Source organism: Chionomys nivalis, chromosome 4 (assembly GCF_950005125.1).
Source record: "Chionomys nivalis chromosome 4, mChiNiv1.1, whole genome shotgun sequence".
NCBI lineage: Eukaryota > Metazoa > Chordata > Mammalia > Rodentia > Cricetidae > Chionomys > Chionomys nivalis.
The window spans coordinates 71,741,990-71,763,837 of NC_080089.1; the positions used below are offsets into that span (position 1 = coordinate 71,741,990).

At 40.9% G+C, this 21,848-nt stretch overlaps 1 protein-coding gene and 1 pseudogene across 1 annotated transcript in view; one reads left to right on the forward strand and one right to left on the reverse strand.

Moving 5' to 3' along the window:
• Nucleotides 1–21,195, reverse strand: part of Tex9 (testis expressed 9) — a 39,779-nt gene extending 18,584 nt beyond the window's left edge. The window contains exons 1-9 of the mRNA XM_057768268.1: nucleotides 21,169–21,195; nucleotides 20,986–21,065; nucleotides 17,116–17,179; nucleotides 15,536–15,615; nucleotides 10,300–10,348; nucleotides 8,674–8,756; nucleotides 6,850–7,028; nucleotides 4,111–4,193; nucleotides 2,630–2,803 (exon numbers count right to left, since the gene is read on the reverse strand). Of these exons, the coding sequence (XP_057624251.1) occupies nucleotides 2,630–2,803; nucleotides 4,111–4,193; nucleotides 6,850–7,028; nucleotides 8,674–8,756; nucleotides 10,300–10,348; nucleotides 15,536–15,615; nucleotides 17,116–17,179; nucleotides 20,986–21,065; nucleotides 21,169–21,195 (819 nt within the window). The remainder of the gene's footprint in view (nucleotides 1–2,629; nucleotides 2,804–4,110; nucleotides 4,194–6,849; nucleotides 7,029–8,673; nucleotides 8,757–10,299; nucleotides 10,349–15,535; nucleotides 15,616–17,115; nucleotides 17,180–20,985; nucleotides 21,066–21,168) is intronic.
• Nucleotides 3,171–3,668, forward strand: LOC130873431 (protein BEX2-like; annotated as a pseudogene).
• Nucleotides 21,196–21,848: the final 653 nt, after the last annotated feature.

Consider the following 21,848-nt stretch of genomic DNA (forward strand, 5'->3'; position numbering starts at 1 on the left):
ACCACCACACCTGGAAGTTTCTTAAAATGTTTTAACATAGACTTTCTCATAAAAATACAGAAATTCTGTTCATAGGTATTTATCCAACGTCATGAGAATAGACATGCACTTACAAAGACATGTGTCTACGAAAAATGGAAACACAGTGACATCATTTGTAATTACTAATTTTAAAATGTGGTATATTTGTGAATAAATACAGAGCAATAAACAAAAACATGGAGCATGTAAAAACAAAAACAAAACAGCTGAACAAAAGTGACCAGACTTAAAAAGTGTACTTTAATGACTACACCTATATGAAATTTTAGAATATTAAAAAAAAAACCAAAAAACTGAAACCAAAAACTCAGTGTGCAGTAGAGACCGTGGCTCAGCATCTCCCTGGGATGGTGTGGGAAAGAATGTAAAGGAAGCCGGCAGGGGACAAAAATGTCCTGTACATTAGCTGAATTGGTTAATGTCACATCCATCGTATCCAGTGGATTAGCTTGTCAGAAGACAACACTACTACATTAGTCCTCTGTGTGGGAACAAAGGAAATCTTTACTATGGTATGTGCCAGAGAACACACTACAGAAAGGGAACTGAGCATGAATGGTTAAGCAAACTGCCACTGATAGGGTAGTAGCAGGGCAGGAATCAAACTATTTGACTCCAAAATCTGAGCCCTCCACGTTGACAAATTAACTCACTAAAGTGTATATTTAGAACAAATACATTTTATTGTCTTTAAGATATTCCTAAATAAAGTTGCTTTTTTTGTTGTTGTTGTTGTTGTTGTTGCTGTTTTGTTTTTTGAGACAGGGTCTCTCTATGTCGCAGTGGCTGTCCAGAAATTTGCTATATAGAATAGACTGGCCGTGAACTCAGAGACCCACCTGCCTCTGAATCCCAAGTGCTGGGATTAAAGACAGAGGTCATCACACCCAGTCAGTAAAGTTAACTTTTATTAAATTTCTTTACTGCATGTGTGAAAGTGTATGTTTATATGAGGGGGCACACACGGGTCACAACACTCAGGTGTGTATGTGTGTGTGTATGCGTGTGTGTGTGTAAGTCAAAGGACAACATTTCTGCAAGGAAGGTCCATAAATGGGAAATGAGTGCATCGTCAGTCAGTGCTCACACCAGTGGGATGCTAACCAAGAGGGGCAGGTGAGGTGCGGAGAGCCTGGGCCCTCACGCTGCTTACAGGGACCAGATGCAACAGCACTAGGAAACAGCTGGCGGCTGTCCCTGTGAAAGGCTCCAGCTTCATCTGGGCAAGAAACTGCTCTTGCCTGGACTGTTGCATAAACTGGACACAGAGAACCCACAGAGAGAGGACTGCTGAACTTGCCTAAATGTGAGATGGTCTTTCGGGGTTCCTGACTCATGAAAGAGTCTGTGAGACATTCTGCAGGACACAGCAGAAAATGACTGAACTGTCTTTGAAATTTCCTGTTTCATGGAAATGTCTGCTGAACACTATGGGCCTGAAGGCCGAAGACGGATGCCCCAATGGTACAAAAGAACTTTGGGTGACTGTACAGGCAGCGAGATGTCTCTGTCATTTCTAGAGTTTTGGATTTCTTGTTTGCTTAGGTAATATTATATCCTTCTGGAGTCTTTGATGGAGTTGAAGAATGGATACATAGTTGTAGTTTTCCTTAGTTATGATAAAAGATAAAATAGATATGAATATTGTAACTGTAATTCTTGCTTGATAACTGTTTTGCTATATGTAATTTTACTATGTTAAAATGAAAGCCTTCTTTTTGTTTAAACAGAAAAAGGGGAAATGATGTGGGAGTGATTTCTTTCTAATCTGTTGCTTTCATTGGTTAATTAATAAAGAAACTGCCTAGGCCCATTTGATAGGCCAACCCTTAGGTGGGCGGAGTAGACAGAACAGAATGCTGGGAGAAAGAAGCTGAGTCAGGCAGTTGCCATGATACTCCCACTCCAGACAGACGCAGGTTAAGACCTTTCCTGGTAAGCCAGCTCGTGGTGCTACACAGAACATTAGAAATGGGTTAGATCAAAATGTAAGAGCTAGCCAAAAAGAGGCTGGAACTAATGGGCCAGGCAGTGTTTAAAAGAAAAAAAAGAAAGGCTCCAGCTTCAACCCCAGCATTTCAAGATAAATAAACAATAAATTTAATATATGTCACATATAAAGAATATACTTGACAATTAAAGAAGAATTGAACAATTAGTGTTGTGACATGAATGAACAGTAAAAAAAAACAAGCAAAATTCTTTAATAAGAGAAGTCAATCACAAAGACTGTATATTATTTGAGTCTATGTACAAGGAAATTTCCAGAACAGGTAGATTTACTGAGACAGAAAATAGAGAAGTAATAACCCAGGGCTACCATGGATGAGATGTGGGATGTGGAGGCTGAAGGGTAAGAGTCATCTTTTGGAGGCTGTGAATATGGTCTACATTTGAGAATGAATTTATGAACATACTAAAAGCCACTGAACTGCATACTTTACTAGGAGGTGATTACTGTATATGTACCTCAAAGAGTTGTCAAATACTCTGTTTTAGGGGGATGTTTTCCTAATTATTAACCAGAGTGTGTTCTAACAGCTTCAGCGAGTCCTCAGCGCTGAGTCGGGAGACGTGGGAGACTCACCCTCTCTATCGCCGAGAGCTGCTGCTGAAGTCCGTCACATCTGTTGTTTGCCTCTTCAAAAAGGTTCTTATACTTTTCTATCTGAGACTGCTGTGAAGTAATTGTTCGCTGCTGTTTGACACAGTCTTCTTCAAAGGTTTTCACCTTGGACTTTAAGTCCTGAATTTCATCCTCCTACAATAAGACATTATCAACTATGTAAAAAATACATAAGATCTGACACCAAAACTATAGCTGAAAACAAAAGAGCCTCAGACGGTCTTTGATGAGATATTTACATGAATTCCTGAGAATAAAGCCTGGCTGATATTTACTATTGGAAATGGAAATCAGATATTTTATACTGAATAGCTTATTATCTGGCAAGTCTAAAATAGTAAATTCTGACTCCCGTCTGGCCACCAGCTCCGTGCTTCCCTGCGCACTGCAGGCTGGCATCGGGCCCTGGGCTAGCGGAGCAGGTCTGCTAGCTGAGTTGTGGTGGCGTCTGGCAGCAACAAATGAAAGAAGGTCTATGCGGCAAGGAAAAGACCCAGGAGAAATGGAATCCAAAGAGGAACAAGGAGGTAAAAAACTCAACATGGAAAATGACCATCAGGAAAAGGAGGGAAAGGAAGAAACGCCGCAAGATGCTAAGAAAAGGGAGCAGCCTGTGGTCCTGTCCTGGAACTAGCTCTTGTAGACCAGGCTGGCCTCGAACTCACAGAGATCCACCTGCCTCTGCCTCCTGAGTGCTGGGATTAAAGGCATCCACCACCACCACCCAGATTGGTGGATTTTGAAGCAGGTGAATACTCTATGCCCCAGGAAGTTGCAGGCGGTTCCCTGTTAGGCAGCCCATCGTACACTATAGAGGGGACCTGATGCATAGGTTGGAGCCCCAGCAAGGATGAGAGAGGAGAACAGGGAAAGGCTTGGGGAGGATGTGAGACAGCTCATGAAGAAGTTGAGGGAAAGGCAGCTGAGCCATAGTCTGTGGGCAGTTAGCACTGGCCCCCCTCACCATGACCATCATGATGAGTTTTGCTTTATGCCCTGAATCCTGGTGTTCTCTGAAGATAATACAGGGACCCCTGCTTCTAAAACTTAATATTTGTGATGAGCTGTTGTAAAATTTTTGATGTTACTTATTCCTCATGGGTCTCCACTTAATGCCAGCTTCTAATTGAAACTTGTGTTTTTGATTGAGTCTTAAATTTTTTTATTGTTAGAAGAATTTATTTAATGCATGGAAAGAATCTTATTATATATTGTGGAGCTAATAAAGCAGATTTAAAAAGCAAAACAAAATAGTAAGGTCTAATGTCAACAATTTTGATACATTCTTAAGCTTTGTGGTAATTCATCATTTCAGAATAAAGTTTGGTATTTATATTTAATTTTTAAATCTGATTATTTAACTGTGGATTGAAATCTAAAAGTATAATTAAAACTGTCCCTCATGTCTTCGGTAGAGCACGCGAGAAGCCATTCCTGCTTACCTTCTTACTGCATTCACACACCACGCTGTCCAGTTCCTCCTGCATCACATGGAGTTTGGCCTTTAGAAATCTGAGCTGAGCCTCTGTGGAGTCAAATCGTTACATGACTGCTTTCTTCCCCCAAGTCTAAGACATTATCAACTGGGCGACAGAGCATACATTTTGAGTAAAATACAGTAGACAATCTAACAGGAGACCATGGTAGAAACACCATAAACATTAAACATTTCCCATGTCAGACAACAGAAAAGAACAGCAACAGGTGATCACACAGACCATGGAGAGTCAGTAAAGACAGAGGAACAAGGACAAAAACCCTTCTTCCTAAGAACCACACCAAAAAGCTGGTGTATACATTTATAGACTTGCACTCACACCCACCACAGTGATCCAGAAGATATCTACTAGAATCTATAGTAGTCTCAGGCTAGCAGTGTCCAAGAATTTGACAGAAACAAGCAGACCCTCTCTAGCAAAAATCAAGCTTCAGATCTTACGATCTGTGCTTCCAAACTGACTCCAGATCATTCTATCCCACCCACAACCCAGCCATTCCAAGTAAGCATCTGGAGTACAGGAATATTCTCCCTGGGACAAGACGCCCAGGCACGCACGCTGAGGAGGGAAGATATGGAGACAGTGGCCGCAGGAAGGAGCAGTGTTCATGGTAAAGTCTGTAGCTGGTCCTGAATTTCTGCATCTCTGGCCTGTAACAGGGCAGTGGGTGACTGTCTCCAGGAACAAGCATCTGCCTAGCATGTCCTGGAAGGTAGCTGAAGAATGACAACCAACTTCCTGATTCACTTCCGGTCCTTCCCTCTAATGGTCCCAGAGGGTTGATTAGGTCAATAAATGCTACAAATGCATGAATGAATTGCTTTCCTCTGTGACTGACTAGGGTGTAGCTCAATCATCATTACACACAACCTGTTAGGATTCTTCAGAGAATCAGAATTTCAGAGGTAAACTTTATGATCATCTGTAGGGAACACTCAGAATGAAAAAGAATTAAATAAGATGGAGACACTCCTGCTAATCATCATGACAATCAGAACATGCTGACAGCAGAAGTAAGCACCTGAGTGTAAGCAGCAAAGCCCTAGGAGCTGGTGGTTCACAGCAATCAGAAGCAGGGCTAAATGTCTGCAATGAGGAGACAAGTCACAGAAGGGCCAGGCAGCCCGACAGAGGCTGGTCTCCAATGTGCCGCACTGCACATAGACTACAGTGCTAGCAATAAGGGACTCTTTCAGCGACGTTGGTGACCTCTGACTGTCTGGCACCCTGTCTGAATGGCTAAGCACAACTGAAGCATGCCTTTCTGGTCTCTGGTCTCTACTGAGCTCAAGTAACAGAGCTTTGAAGGATGATCTGCCTCAGAGCTAGCACCCACTCCCTGTTCTTCCTTCACCAGTGGATGCAGTCAAGGTGGTTTGCTGTGCACTGAGCTATAAGACCTGCAACCTATTTCGTGCTGATACTGCCACTGTCTGAGTGAACCCCATCCCCAGACACGAGCAGCATCACTTAGAGCTAGGAAGTTAAGATTCATTTGCTCCGAGTTTTCTGCCCCTCCCCACTTTTAATGTGTGAACAATAAACTGTGTATGTGAAAAGTACACACTGTCAGCCTCTTGTGATGCATACATTGTGTTCAAGACACCATTTAACCAACTCTGATTCTCAAATGGAGAAACTGTTATCACAGAGGAGTTAGGTAGCCAGACTGGAGTCACAGCTGACTATACTGCACACCCAAATTCATTATACAGCTCACAGTAACTATGCTCACACATTCCAATTGTTCTGGTTTTTTGTTCCAACAGCACAGGTGGCTCCTCATAATTTCAGTAATTTTAGAGACATTGCTGCTAACGAATACAATTTTTTTAGATGATTAAAACAGTTTCTTTGCTAGTTACATGCAGAGTGTAAGTTAACCAGGAAAAAATATATTCATAATTTCATTACTTATCTGTTGCTTTATCAATTCATTTACCCTTTTCAATGTATTGATTTAACATACAATAAACAGAATATAATAAAAATAAATAAAAGGAACTCAGAAACTTTATTCAGTGATAAACTATGGGACATTTTAATTTCAGTTGAAATAAACTCAAAACAATACTATAATCATGACTTTTATAATATAAAATATCAAACAGAGATGAAAGTAGAGGCAAAAGCCAGGCAGTGGTGGCACATGCCTTTAATTCCAGTGTTCAGGAGGTAGAGACAGGCAGATCTCTGAGTTTGAGGCCAGCTTGATCTACAGACTAAGTTCTAGGACAGGCTCCTAAGCTACAGAGATACCCTGTCTCAAAAAAAAAAAAAAAAAAAAAGAAAGAAAAAAAAGAAAAAAAGGAAAGAAAGAAAGAGAAAGAAACAAAAAGAAAAAAGAAAGAGAAAGAAAGAAAAATGAAAAACGAAAAGAAAAGAGAAAGAAAAAGAAAGAAAGAAAGAAAGAAAGAAAGAAAGAAAGAAAGAAAGAAAGAAAGAAAGGAAAAACGAAAAGAAAAAAGAAAGAAAGAAAGTAGAGGCAAGTTCAGTGAACTCAAACCACCACCCTTGGTCAACAAGTATTTGGCCAACTTAAATTTACCTAGAATCTTCCTTCCATTCACTACATCTCTCTAGATTATTATTATCTAGACACAAATCCATATTCATAATAAAAATGTAAAGAAATAGTTCTCCCAAATCTCTGAGTATCTGTAATACTAAAAGAAAACCTACCTGTCCCAATGTCCTTACTGACACCACAGAGAATGTCGTCATCGGCGTGCCCCGGCGAGCTGTCCTCTTCCAGTTGCCCTTCAATTCTGCTAATTGTCTTGGCAAGGGAGAAGTCTGAGAAATCGTCTGGGATGGCCACATCATTGGCAGTTTGCACACTGGGATATTTCAGCTTAACACTAAGAAGGAGAACATGCACACATGTGAGCAGAAATGGGATGGTGGGGGAGGGGATGGAGCTTTGCCCAAAAACAAAGCAGATAAACCTGTTATAAAATTGAACTTAAGATGAAATCTACAATGGAACATTTAAGGACTTTGCTCTAAGAGTCTTAGTAGCCATCAGTCTTTACGAGGGGAAGTCCAGGCCTACCGGTCAGATCCGGCCTGCAGTTTTCATTTTGCATGCTGCTGGAGAATTGCCCAAGGTAATATCCTGACACTGAAAACTGGAAAGAATTTCATCTCTTAAGAAAGAATTACCAAACTCAACATTTACTTTCAATGTAGGGAAACAAGAATCAAAGTTGACCAAAATACCAGGTTTAACTTTTTAACATTAACGTTGAGGAAGAATTAGGGAATAAAACTCACTTCCAAAGGCACAGCGGCCTGAATCAGAGCAAACACATTGAATGTCACCAAGACTGTGATTCTGAAAGCTCAGCTTACTTTTAACACCAAGGCAAATGCTTCTGAGTTCTTGTAATAACCACCTTTTATTTAAATAGTGACCGTGAAGCCTGACAAGGGAATTCTGTAGTGATACATGCAATTTAGCCAATGATCTTTTCGGGCTCTTTTTGTTAATTTTATCTTCTATCCCTTCAATTCTATTTTTTCCCTTTTAAGCAATTAAAATACACAAGAGTTAGGAAAGATTTCCCCATTATTATAATTACCAGCTTGAGTAGGTCATGACATAAAGATTAAATAACTTTCTGGTTATTACAACCAAAGTCTTTTCCTTTTATTAAAAAAAAATTCACCGGGTAGTGGTACATGCCTTTAATTCCAGCACTCAGGAGGCAGAGGCAGGTGGATCTCAGCGAGTTCAAGGCCAGCCTGGCCTACAAAGCAAGTTCCAGGACAGCTAGGACTGTTATGCAGAGAAACCCTGTCTCAAAAAACAAAACAAAACAAAAAATCATAAGCCCGAGCAGAATGTAAATAATAATTATGACATAACCTAATTTATATCTTATCAAACAACTCCCATCTCACAAACACAATAATGTATGGCATTCTGTCAAGCAGTCAAAAGCTAGAAAATAATTTGATCTATTTACAAGAACCCAACCCAGGCCCCAGGGGCTAGAAAGATAGCTTAATATTTAAGAGCACTTGTTCTTGCAGAGGACCTAAGTTTGGTTCCCAGCACCTACATGGCAGCTCACAACCACCGTGACTCCAGGTCTGAGGAGTCTGATACCCTTTTCTGATCTGGAAGGGCACTTACACACAGGTAGCATAGAGTCACACAAACACATATATACATATACATTTTTTTAAAAAAAAATCTTTAAACAAAATAAAACCCAGATATCAGTCCCAGTTCCAATAATGTCTCATTAAAAACAACAGTAAAATTTATGGAAAGGTAGTGATTTTGTTTTAGAGAACATAAAATGTTTATTAACTGCTGTAAACAGTTCCAAGTGCAATTGCTTTAAATCACTGAGTATGATGGGATACATGGGATACAGGGGCTTTATACTGGAGGTTTTTTTTAAAAATCAGGAGAAACAGAAAGTTTATAACTAAGAATGCTGATACTATGGACTGTAAAACTGAGGAGAGTCAGGCCTGCAAACTATACTGTACCTTGAATTTGTTTTCCTTTCTTTCTCTGCAGAGTGGAATCTGGTTTGAACCTTGTTTACAGGACCAGTGCTTTTGGTCTTTGGCTAGAGAAAAAAATTGAAACTACCAATTAATTAAGAGTTTAATCATTTCTTCTTTTTACATTTTTCCATGTGCATTGTCGTTTCTATGTGAGATCCCCTGGAACTGGAGTTACAGACAGTTGTGAGCTGCCATGTAGGTGCTGGGAATTGAACCCAGGTCCTCTGGAAGAGCAGCCAGTGCTCTTAACCACTGAGTCTAATCACTTCTAACAACAGAAATTTTGCTTGATTTAATTTTGGTTTTTGGGTTTTATGTGTATGAGTGTTTTGCCTACATGTATGTCTGTGCACCACATGCATGCCTGGTACCCTGGAGGCTAGAGAAGGGCATCAGATACAGACAGTTGTGAGCTCCCATGTGGTGCTGGGAATTACACTTGAGTATTCCGGACAAGCAGCCAGAGCTCTTAACCACTGAGCCATTTCTCCAGCCCCAACAATTTTGTAACATATGGAATTGTTGTTTTGCTACAAATAAAAATAGGCATTTTTAAATAACTTAATCTAATTGCATTTTCAGCAATCTCAGAACTGTGCAAGAAACACCTAAAAAGTCACCTGGACAAAGGGAATCAGGAATACAGAAAATGAATCCCAAAGACGAATGTTTATTCAGCCAGCTAGTGAATGTTTAAATCAGGATGTTCTGATCACAGAATTTAGTTCTCCTCATTAGCCAACCATGCGCCAAGCAGCCCTTTGCTGGCCTGGAGGTGTGCAGTTCACTTGACTTAGAAGAGCTTTGTGGATAGAAACTTAGAGATCTCAGGGTGTCCAGTTTGCAAAAGAATGATCTCCATCCTATGCTTTTTAGAAGAGGACCTGTCTTCATTAGGGTTTCTGTTGCTGTGAAGAGACACCATGACCACTGCACTCTTATAAAGAAAGCACTTAACTGGGGTGGCTGGTTTAGTTTCAGAGTCAGTCCATCATCAGCACGGTGGAGATGGCAGCACACAGGCAGATGTGGTGCTTGAGCTGAGAGTGTTACATCTTATGGGCAACAGGAAGTCAAATGAGAGCTACATTGAGAGAAGCTTGAGTAAGAGACCTCAAAGCCCACCCCCACAGTGACACGTTTCCTAATAGTGCCACTTCCTTTGGGGCCATTTTCTTTCAGACTACCACAGGACTTATCTCACTTTACGGGATTATGGTTCACAGAGAAGTGAGTCATTCCTCCAAATAGTCAGCGGAACGACAAGGCAGAAGTTGTTCAAGATCTTTTATAAGCAATGCTGAATGAGCACATCACATCTGAGTTTTACATTCTATCTATTGAGTCATACTCTTTCCATATATTTTTTTTAAAACAAAAAACAGTCCTAGGGGCCAGGCAGATGGTTAAGAAGGTAAAAGTGCTTGCTGCCAAGTATGGGGAGTTCAATTCCCAAAGTCTATATGGTGGATGGGAGAACTGACCCCCAAAAGTTGTCCTCTGACTTCCACATGCATGCTGTGGCACAAGTAAATGTTTTTTTATTAATTAAAGTTCCAAACTCTATAGAATGTAATTGCATTTACAGAAAGTATGATTTCATACCTTGGTTTCTGACCATAGATGAGCCATCCCTTCAGATGACAATAGATCTCTACAAACCAAAAGTAAGCACTACATTAAAATGGATGATATTAAGCTGAGACACCATGAAAGTCAAGAGTAATTATATTCTAAAGAGGAAATATTGTTCTAATTTCAATTATTCATACATTAACTTGATACTTATATGAATTATAAAGTTGATTTCCACATAAGTTATATCTAGACATATGTATATATTTAATAAGTTTATATGCACGAAGAATTATATTTCACTTTGATTCTAGTTCCTAGAAATTAATTTACTTTGAATGAAGGCCATTAAAAAGTGCTTACGTTTAAATATTTCACTACAGAAAAGGTACAGCAGTATTCTTTAGGAAAATATAGTACAAATTTTTATTAGTATAAATCATACTGACGATTGATGATGACTGGCTACACAGAGAACTATCAAATTCTTTATTGATTCTTTGGAGATTTCACATCATGCACCCAATCCTGTTCACTTCTCTGTCTCTCCACATCTGCCCCTCAGCCCTGCAGCATCCCACCACCAAAAAACACCCCCAAAATTAATTAAAAACAAAACAAAATCCATCTCACTCCTTCATCTTTCTTACCTCTTCAACACCTCTTTATCCCTCCTAGTGGCACTGGGAACTGCAATGTGTCACACAGTAGAGCCTTCTGTCCAACCAGCCCTCCCGAAAGTGTTCATTGCAATGAGTCACTTGTAGGGATAAGCCCCACCCATTAGGGGGAGTGTTCGCCTCGGGCTAATGTTTACATATAAATCTGCGGGGCATGCTCCCAGCCGCCCCTTCTGCTTTCCTGTTCTCTGCGGGAACCTGTGGTTCTGTAAGTCTATTTCCCCATTAAAGCTGTATATATTTTTACAATCTGTCTGCATTCATTTATGCCATTACATTTTGGCGCCCAACGTGGGGTGCCATTCCCAACAGTCACTGGTCTGGTCAAAGCCTCTGGCACACCACCATCACTGGACCCTCACTGAAACTCCTCTCAGATATCCTGCTGTTACCTTGAGTCACGGAGATCCTGTAGCTATCATCATATAGGACCTCACGCACTCCAGCAGGTCATGGGTAGGTTAGATGTTAGGTGAGCCAACCCAAGACCCAGGATGTTGGCCTGGGTGAACCATCCATTTCTTAAAGGAATCAGAGCTGGTAAGATGGCTCAGCAGGTAAATGCACAAAGCCTGACCATCTGAGTTTGAGGCATAGGACCCACATGGTAGAAGGAGACTAATTCCAACAGGTTGTCCTCTAACCTCCATATATGCATGATGACACACATGAGCATACACACACACACACAGACACACACACAATAATAACAAAATAACCCCTGCATCACTTTTACTTGTACGCATGTTCAACTCCACCATTCTGATGTACTTGAACACTTGGTCAGGATCTGTCTTCGTAACAGTATAAACTCATGAAAGTAGGATCCAACCTGCCTTTCCCATTGTGTAATGCTATCAATCTGACACAGCAATTCACACATAAATTTTTAAAGTGACAAAAGTAAATAGACATTGAATGAGTGAATGGATAAATCTAAATCCATCTTATTTCCGGAACCTTTTATCTTAGGTTTACAGAGCATGTCTGTAGTTTAAAATGAGGCATATCTGTAGGTGTATGCATACACTGGCTCATCAACAGGCTGGATCTACTCACAGCCACTCTCTCTACAACAGCAGAATTGAGTGGTTGTGGACGGAGACTATCTAAGCCCCACAATCCTAAAACATTTGCTATCTGTCCCTTTCCTGACCCTGATTCACTATCTAAAGCATCTGTATTAGTATCATGGACTATACTGTGTTACTGTCTATTGCTACTATAGGGAAAATGCCAACATATTCCCTAGCAATGACTGGTCACTGTAGAGGACACATAAAACAAAATGACTTTCTGTCAGATGTCACCTTCTTGCCTGGTCATCTGCAGGTTTTTTGCTATTTAACTTGAAGGTATATTTAGATCCTATCTACTAGAAAAATCTCTGTGAAAGAAAAGTAGCTTTGAAAATACCTTAAATTTATGGAAAATAACCTTTTCACACATGATATAAAAATGTTTCCAAGATTGAACGTAAGTATCTTGAACTGTCCTTATTTCAAGCTGAAGCCTGCCATTTCATTAGCCCTTAGCATGTTTCCTGAACTTTTCATTTCCTTCCAACCACCACCCACCTCTCCCACACACATGTATTCAGCTAAAAATATCCACCAGGGGCTGGAGAGAAGGTTCAGCAGCTTAGAGCACTAGAGTTCAATTCTTAGCACCTAAGTTGGACAGCTCATAGCACCCTGCAACCCTAGTTCCAGGGGACCTGATGCCTCTGGCCTCTACAGGCAGTGACATGCATAGATACCCACACCCACGCACATAATCAAAAATAATACACATCAAAATAAAGAACTTTTCAAAAACGTCTGCCGGCTGCCTAGCACCATGAGGTGTGCATGCCACTTCTCCTGGTGCACTCCCATGCAAGACACACTGCAGCACAATGTTCTGACTCATGTTAAACTTCATGAACGGTTTGTCTGAAGTATGGCTGAGATGATCTGGGCAGAAAACCTTGCTTTCAGCACAATAGAGGATTTGGATGTTCTAGTTCTAGTTTCCTTACTATCTTTCTGACAAAGTAACCACAGATACTGAAGACCTACCATAGAATACACTATCTGAGTCTTAAAAAGATTACTGCTGTTCCAACCTGAAATGGATGGTCTCTTTATAGAATTATCTTTCATCTTTAATAATCCCAATAAATCAAATGCCATGTTTCATATGATAAAAGCCACCTGTTGAAACAGCTGCATTAAGAAAATATCCCAGAAGCCAGGTGGTGGTGGCACAGACCTTAATCCCAGCAGTTGGGAGGCAGAGGCAGGTGGATCTCTACGCTCAAAGGCAGCCTGGTCTACAGAGTGAGTTCCAGGACAGTCAGGGCTAAACAGAGAAACACTGTCTTGAAAAAAAAGAAAAAGAAAATATTCGAGGTTTGACAAGATAGCTTACAAGATAAAGGCACATGCTGTTAAGCCTGATGCCTGGAATTTAATCCCTGGGGCTCACATAGTGGAAGGAGAGCAGCAAATGCGACTTCCATACTGTATGCATGTGTGCACACAGACATGTGGGCACACAGAGACACAAAGAGTAAGTGTTAAAAAAATATCCACTTTACCCAGGTAAACAGATGTCTCATCACCACTTTAGACCATGAGAAAAACTCAGTAAAAGAAAATCAGCAGGTTCATTTTTACACTTATAAAATCAGTCTTCTGCATGCTTTATCAGGAACTAAGGATTAGCTGCCAGTAGTGCATCTCAATTCTTTCATTTACTGGATAAAAGCGAGGCCCAATTTAATCTGTAACCCAACCTTTGGAATTTGGATAGCTATTAAGTATCTTTATTTATCAAACATCAGATAGAATCACATATGATGCAGATAAGTGATTTACCATTACATGAACATATGCACATGACAAATAATGATACAAAATATACTTTTATTGATTTACTAGAAAGAAAAACTCAAAGTAACAGGCAGTGACAGTCCTCTAACAGCCCATGCCTTTAAGCTGCTTCTGAGAACTCACAGTTGTTTTGAGAGTTACACAGTGTAATCTTAGCCACACGCAGTTTCTGTGCTGTGTGATTCTCTCTTCCTTGGTTCCAGTGAGTACCACAAACTACAGCATCCAGAGTTCTTTCTTCACTATAGAAAGCATGTTCTTCACTATAGAGAGGATCCCGGTCACAACAGCTGTGTTGCAGTGTGTCTTGCATGGGAGTGTACCAACAGTTAGTAATGTATACGTCACAGTGATGGGCAACTGGCATATGTTTTGAAAAAGATCTTCATTTTGGTATTTATTATTTTTATTGTGTATGTGTGAGGGTGGGTACGGGTGTGTGAATGTTACTGCTCCTGAAGGCTATAGGCGTTACATTCCTTGGAGCTGGCGCTGCAGGTGTTGTGAGACAAGCCATGTGGAGGCTGAGATCAGAACCAGTGTCCTCTGCAGAGCAGTTAGTGCTCTTAACAGAAAAGTGTTAGCTGCTTGAGAGAAGAGTGCCTGGCACCCCTGGATGTTGAAGAACAAGCTTCACAAAGAACTGTAGACTTGGTTGTGGAGTGTGGTGCTCATTGGAAACAAGAAGAGAATCCCTCTGAACAGAAACTGTGGGTATGATGTGGGATTTCCCTCTGTATGCTATGTTGTTGACCTGTTGATAGGGCAGAACTTAGGTAGGTGGGGAAAACTAAACGGAATGCTGGGAGAAAGGAAGCAGAGTCACAGAGAAGCCATGCAGCCTCCACCAGAGGGAGATGTGCTCACCCTATTGGAGTCAGAGAGAAGCCATGGAGCCTCCTCCAGAGACAGACATGCTGAAACTTTGCTGGTAAACCACTGCCACGTGACAATACACAGATTAATGGAGATGGGTTAATATGTATGAGTTAGCCAATAAGAAGCTAGAGCTAGTGAGCCAAGCAGTGATTTAATTAATACAGTTTTTGTGTGATTATTTCGGGGCTAAGTGGCCGGGACGAACAAGTGGCCTCCACCTACAGGTATGGCTAGAATTTTGTTTTGTAATGCTTGAAACAGCTGTTGAGTTCTCAGAAGACAAAGCCATAGCATGGGCTGTTTGGGGCCATCACTGCCTCTGCTACAGTAAAACAATTTTACTCACGTAGAACCTATACATTTGCTAAATATATTACTAATATTTTATGGTTGCCTAATTTCTTGATTTGCCAAAAATGTACAAGAAGTCTAAAAATGTATCTGTATTAATTTATCACTACCCAGTCTTCACACAGCTTTAAAAGGCAGACAGTAGAGTGTATGAGAAAGGGTCCAGAAATCTCTCACGTGGCTGTGGGGTGAACCCCAGGGAAACTACTCTGTTTGAGCTTTGCACAGCACTGACCTTCCCTAAGTAAGCTACAGTTTTTAAATGAAGACAATACTGTCTATTTTCAAATAATACCTGGAGAATTACATGAGATAAAACAGGTAAAAACTTGCCTGTGTCTGACTAGGAAAGCCCCAGTTATAATTTTACATATTATATTCTTCCCTAATTATACTTTAACATTTTCAAAAAAATTTTATACATTGACATTTTACAAGGATTGCTGAACAGAAGCATGTTTGAGAACTGAACTCACGTACCTTGTACTGGAACCATCTTCCTCTTTGCATGATGTAATTTTTGTTGAAAAAGGCCTAGCTCGTACTTCTTGCTGATCTCTCTAGTAAACAGGATAAGTTGTGAATATTCAAGATAACACTCATGGAGTCCAATTTAACATCTCTCTAAAAGCTCATCATTTCAGAGCTGTGCCAGGTCTCTACAATATCAGAAAAGCTACACAGTAACAAATAAATACTGACTATGCTTTTGCTTCTCTTTTGCTCAGGTGTAAGAAAATTACTTCAAAAATAAAAATATGAGAGTTTTAAGGTCCTCGTATTCTTCACCTCCCCACCCCGGCAGTCTATGTGAAGCAGCGATAGTAAAAGCTTCAGTGAGGAGCCATTAAACAAGAGAAGAGTAAATGCAAACTGAAGATGGCAAAAGTACATTCCACTAGCTTCTGGGGGAAGAAAGGTGTCTTCCCCCTTCCAAACCCCCTCAGTTTTTATTCTGTTCTTCCTGGTGTGGAAATAAAGGTTCTCTTTAGGCAACCCCTAAAGCACATACAAAATGCACCTCTCATTCTACCATGATATGCTGTCCTTCCAGACCAAGATTTTCCTTCTTTTCAGATACTGGCAAAAGTGTAAAATGAAATTAAATATTCCCAGTAAAATACTTAGTTGTAAATGCAACTAGAAGATCTGTAATTATTAGGTATTAAGGGAAATGTTATAGATGCTACATTTCTTAATCCTCAACTAATAAATAATTATGGATTTTTATGAAGCATCAAAATAAAATATTAAGTGAAGAAATGTCTCAGTGGAGAATCGACAGCACCACTACTCTCGCAGAGAACCCACGTTTGGTTGCTGGCACCCATGTCAGGAAGGTCACAGTCAATAACCTGTAACTCCAGATCCAGGGGATCTGACATCTCTGGTCTCTGTGGGTCTCATGTACACACAGACATACACACACAAAATAAAAAAAAATCATGAAAAATAATAAGATATTATTAGAATTTCTTTCCTGCCTCCATCAGCTCCATTTTGGGGAGCAATGGGATGAAAGAAAGACTGAGTGAGGTCAGGACAAGAGTTACCTGACTCCTCTGGGAAGGCTGTACGCTAGCACAGGGAACATTGGTGCTGAGGGAGCAATGCTTGAAGAACAGATGCCCAATCTGATACCAGAACGGAGGCTGATATTTAGATACATGGGCTGGTAAGATGACCTTACAGTTTTCCTGGGTATGTGATTTATTCTAGCCCTAAGAACCTTAGTTATATGTAGAAAACAGCTTAGTATTAGCACTATTTGAGCACTGTTACTTTCAACTCTACTGAATTTTTGGTGTTAATTTTACTATACAGAAAATCTCAAAAGATGACTAACATTGATGTTCTTATTGATTACATGATTGGAGCATCTAAACAGAAACTACTTTTATCACACACATTAGAACTACACCTATGCACACACATTCATGTTTAGCTTGTCACTCACTAAGTTGATCATTGATGCTTTGGGTATTTTTATATGCATATTATGCATTCAATTTAAAGTTAAAAAATTAGCACTTACATGGAAAAACTGTACATCTACTTACTATTGCTTCATCAGCTTGTCTAACCAGATCAGCAGTTTTTGCCTCCAATTCTGCATTTAAACGCCTAAAAGCAGAAAATAAAACTTGACAAATAATAACAAAATTCTAACAAAAATAAATGTAATTAAATTTTGGCAATTACATTATAATCAATGTTTGCCAAAGCACATACAACATTTTTAGTTGAAAATGAACAGAGTTATTAGAATTCCCTGCCTCTTCCTACCTCTGGTAGGAATGTAAGCACCGCCCTGCCTTTCCATGGCTCCTTACTCATATCTTCCATGAAGTAAGTCATCTAACTAGTAAACTAGGCAAGAGCAAACAGCTCCAGGATTACCAGACCTATGGAGAACACAAGTTCCAACTGTGCATCCTTAGACAGGAGGGTCCTGTCTCCTGATGCCTAGAGTGGCCAGCGTCAGGGAGGCCTGCCTGGGCTGGGTGTTACAGTCGGTGCGGAGCCAGCTCACAACTCAGCCATGCACTTGGTACCAATGCCACCAGAAATATGGGATTTATTTGGTCTCCATTTGCAATCTAGCAAAAAGCATGACTATTTCTTGATCCAATTAAGCAAGAACGATTTTAAGGGAAATGTTTTAAAAGGGAGAAGTTCATTATCATCATTCAACCTTTTTATTTTTAATATTTCCTTCCGATCATCACCTGCAGCACACACAAGTCTGCATGCTCCCAGAGGCAGGAAAGAAATACAGTTACCTACCTCCACGTGGCCAGCATCTTAGCTGGCTTCGCAACAGTCTCGGGAGCAGCCTAGTGCACCAAACTCTAGTCCTGTCTGTTTCCCTTGTAAAGATTCACACCATGATACACATCTTACTCTCCCATTTCCAAACCATACTGGTTTTTCTGAAGTTCTATCAAAGATTTGTCAAGGAGACTTACTGAGGGATTTCCCCCACTTTGGTACATGATTCAGAAATAACATGAACACCTACTTCCCTACCCTAATCAGGACTGGGTGGAGGAGGGGAAGGACAGACAGCACCACATCCTTTCCTAAAACGGCCTTACCTTTAAGAAATACTTTCATTATTTTAAGATTACTTGGTTAAGAGAAATCTAAGAAATATATTATTATATTTAAAGTGACAAATTTTTTCTTAAAAAAATCAGAAGGACTACTTAAATTGAAACTTCAAATTAATGCAGGTCAACCAGGAGAATTAAGTCTAGTTTTCTCCTCTAAATCCATTAAAATGAGAAATAAAATATGACTACAGAAATAATCAGTAAACTCAAACTCAGGAGAAACGTCCTAGTACTAAGAATGACTCAAAATTCTGAGTGAGAGCCACGAAGAGAAAAAGAAACCAAAAGAGCTGGCAGCTAGAAGTGGATGCACGCGCGAGTCATGAACTACCAAACACAGACTGCAAAAACTCCACTCATGGCCTCAGGTGAGAGGCCAGTGGTGAGGTGGAGAGACCACCTTGTAATCCAAACACATGAAGGAAGGGTCCACATTCATCTCATCCAGAATGGTTCAGAGACACTGTGCCATCTTTCATAGTGTAGAAGGTAAGCTAAGCTGATAGAGGGAAAATCAAAGTCAAGTTACATGGATATTTGCTCACCTAGAATATAAGGACTCTAAAAACAAACCCCGCTGAAGACGACTTTAAAAGAATAATAAATCATACAAGTCGCCAGGGGAGAACAGGAAGGCACAACAACGAAAAGGAGAGATTTACACTATGAAAACAATAAAAATTTTTAATCAGAATTCTAGTTTGAAAGACGGGGAAAGAGCAAGAACAGAGACAGTTATGGTCTGAAAACGAACTGTTTGCCACAGTTCCCCAGCTAGTGGGGCTGCTTTGGGGAGTGTGGCTTTTAGAGGCAGGCCACTGAGGGGAGGTCTTTTGAGGCTTACAGTCCAGCATCATTTTCTGCCAGAACTCTGTTTCTTGATCCTCCAAAATGACCTGTCTGTCATAAACTCCTCTGCCACATACGTCGAACCTGAGTTAAATTGTGGAGAAAATATTTTGATAGATATTTTTAAAGTTATATTTAGTGAAATCAGGATAAATTTATAAAGCCTGGTTTAAAAGGAATCTACCTAAACCCTGGAGCAAACCTCAGAGATAATGATGAATTATTAAAAGTGAGCTCCTCAAAATTACAGCTGCGCTACGGCGGCTCATGGTTACTTTTGTATTCCACCTTGCGTCATCATAAACAGGGAAAACGGATGCAGAGAAAACAAAATCAGAAAAAAACTACCATAGCTAGCAGACGGTCTCATCCAGAAATCCACGAGGCTCTACAGCATGAGTTGAGCAGTGCTGAAGATTTGCATTTTGTAGTTGCACTAGTAACAAATGAGTTTAAGAGCTTTAAATTTTAACAGTTGTTGCTGGGTGGTGGTTATCTCAGTCAGTTCAGGGCCAACCTGGTCTACAGAGCTAGTTACAGGACAGCCAGGGCTACAACAAAGAAATCTGGTCTCGAAAAACAAAACAAACAAAGAAACAAAAAAGTTGTTAAAAATATACTTTATTTAGTAAGGGTACATTTAAATGGCAAATAATGCAGACATAATCTCTACTGTAGTACCCTGGTGGAGTTTAGAGTTCAGTAGAGGAAGCAGATTATAAGAAAATAAACTATGGTGGTGCACACCTTTAATCCCAGCACTCTGGAGGCAGAGGCAGAAGGATTTCTGTGAGTTCAGGGCCTGGTCTACATAGTGAGCTCCGGGACAGCCAGGGCTATGTAGAGAGACCCTGTTTCAGATACTTTTGTTTTGTTTTGTTTAAAAACGTAAGCTATCAAGTGAGTTATATTGACAGAATATGCTAATTGGGAAAAAAAACATGAAACAACTAGGGATCTGTTTAGCTTGGTCAAAGTCCCCTCTGGGCTTTACAGTCTAAAGGCAGGTATGATTTCCCTCAAGAACAGAGAGGGTTGGAAAGAAAGACCCGTGTCCCTTGTGACTGGAGAAGAGCAACCTGTGTATGTGAGAGAGAGGCTAAATAAAAGAAGCCAGAGCTGTCAAAGCATTGCATGTGCAACAACAGCAGCAAAATGCAGTTCTAAGTAGTGCAACGAAAAGAAAATTGAAAATGAAAAGGGTTGCTCTGGCTGCTGCATGCAACCTGGGGAAGGGGAGTGTGGTGAGGGTGGGGGCAGAGATAACTGCTAAAGAACAAGGCAAGGAAGGGAAATCATTCTTTGTCCTTCCATTGTAGCCAGGACCTGATTCATTTAGAAAACAAGCCTCTAAGAAATTTGCACAAAGTTAACTCTAGTAATTTGAGAATTCTCAAAATCTTCTACTCTGGGCCGGGCAGTAGTGGCACATGCCTTTAATACCAGCACTGGTCGGGGGAGAAGAGAGGGACGGACACGGGATGGAATGGAATGACAGAGGCAGGCGGATCTTTGTGAGTTCCAGGCCAGCCTGGTCTACAAAGCTAGTTATAGGACAGCTAGGGCTGTTACACAGAGAAACCCTGTCTAGGAAGAAAAGAAAAGAAAAGAAAAGAAAAGAAAAGAAAAGAAAAGAAAAGAAAAGAAAAGAAAAGAAGAAAGAGAGAGAGAAAGAAAGAAAGAAAGAAAGAAAGAAAGAAAGAAAGAAAGAAAAAGAAAGAAAGAAAGAAAGAAAGAAAGAAAGTTAGTTTGCTCTGGGAACTCCACTCTTGGTGGCGATTTGTGTGTTCCAAGGCACTTCCAAACACAGTTTTTGTACTACATGTTTGCCCTTACAAGTATCTTCTCAGCTCCGGCTAAATAGCCAATGCTAAAAGCGGATGAGGAGTGGAAGGAGGCCCCCAGATACACCACTCTACAGGAAAGGAACCCCAGTAACCTCCCTAGGGCATGAGGGACGCTCACTTGTACTCTTGCTCCCGGGCGAGGAGGTCCTGTCCAGCTTCAAGCTGCACGCGCGAGTGAGTACCTGCAGAACCGCATCTCTGCAGACAGAATTGCAGAGCTCAAGTTCAAGGGAGTCTGGGGTCCGTCCCGCCTGCCCGCCCGCAGCCCAGCCACTGGTCAGGAGTTAGGGGCTGAACTCACCGGCATTCCCACATTTCGCCCCGCCATCTTTCTAAACCAATGTGGTTACCATGGTAACAACATATCTTCTCGTGAGAGTTCTCGGGTCTCGGGCAGCCTCCCGCCAGAAGGCAAGGTCCTTTCTATCTCAACCTAGAACAGCGCCTGCGTGGACTTTAACCAGCAGTTCTGAGGCTCCAGGGTACCCACCTGGACTCGCGGTTTAACCTGTCCTCGGCCGGGAGGTGAGGTTTCAGACCCCCCGACTCAGAGACAGAAAGCACGCATAAGCCTCTATCGGAGGTGTTTCTCCAGCCCAGTACGGCAATCCGACTCACCGTAGTTTTTGTTATAATGGATTTTTTCAGTACAGTTCTACAGTTCTGGTTGCTAACATCATTCCTGCCACGGCTGAGAGCTCGGGATGTCAGTATCAGCGCAAGTTTGTGTCCAGACGTACCATTCACGATCTAAACTACTTCCTCTGCAAGGCGGGACTAAGAATAATGTTAATATCACGGAGTAATTGAGAAGTAGATGAGCTCATGCATAGGATCCTGCCTGCAACCCAAGTCAACAATTCCGATTGTTTGGGGAATAAAACTGAGAACCCAGACATAAGCCTTTCCATTTACAGTCACCTGGTCTAAGGACGCCAAGGTCATTCACGGAGAGGAAAGTGTTCCGCAACAATGGAAGGC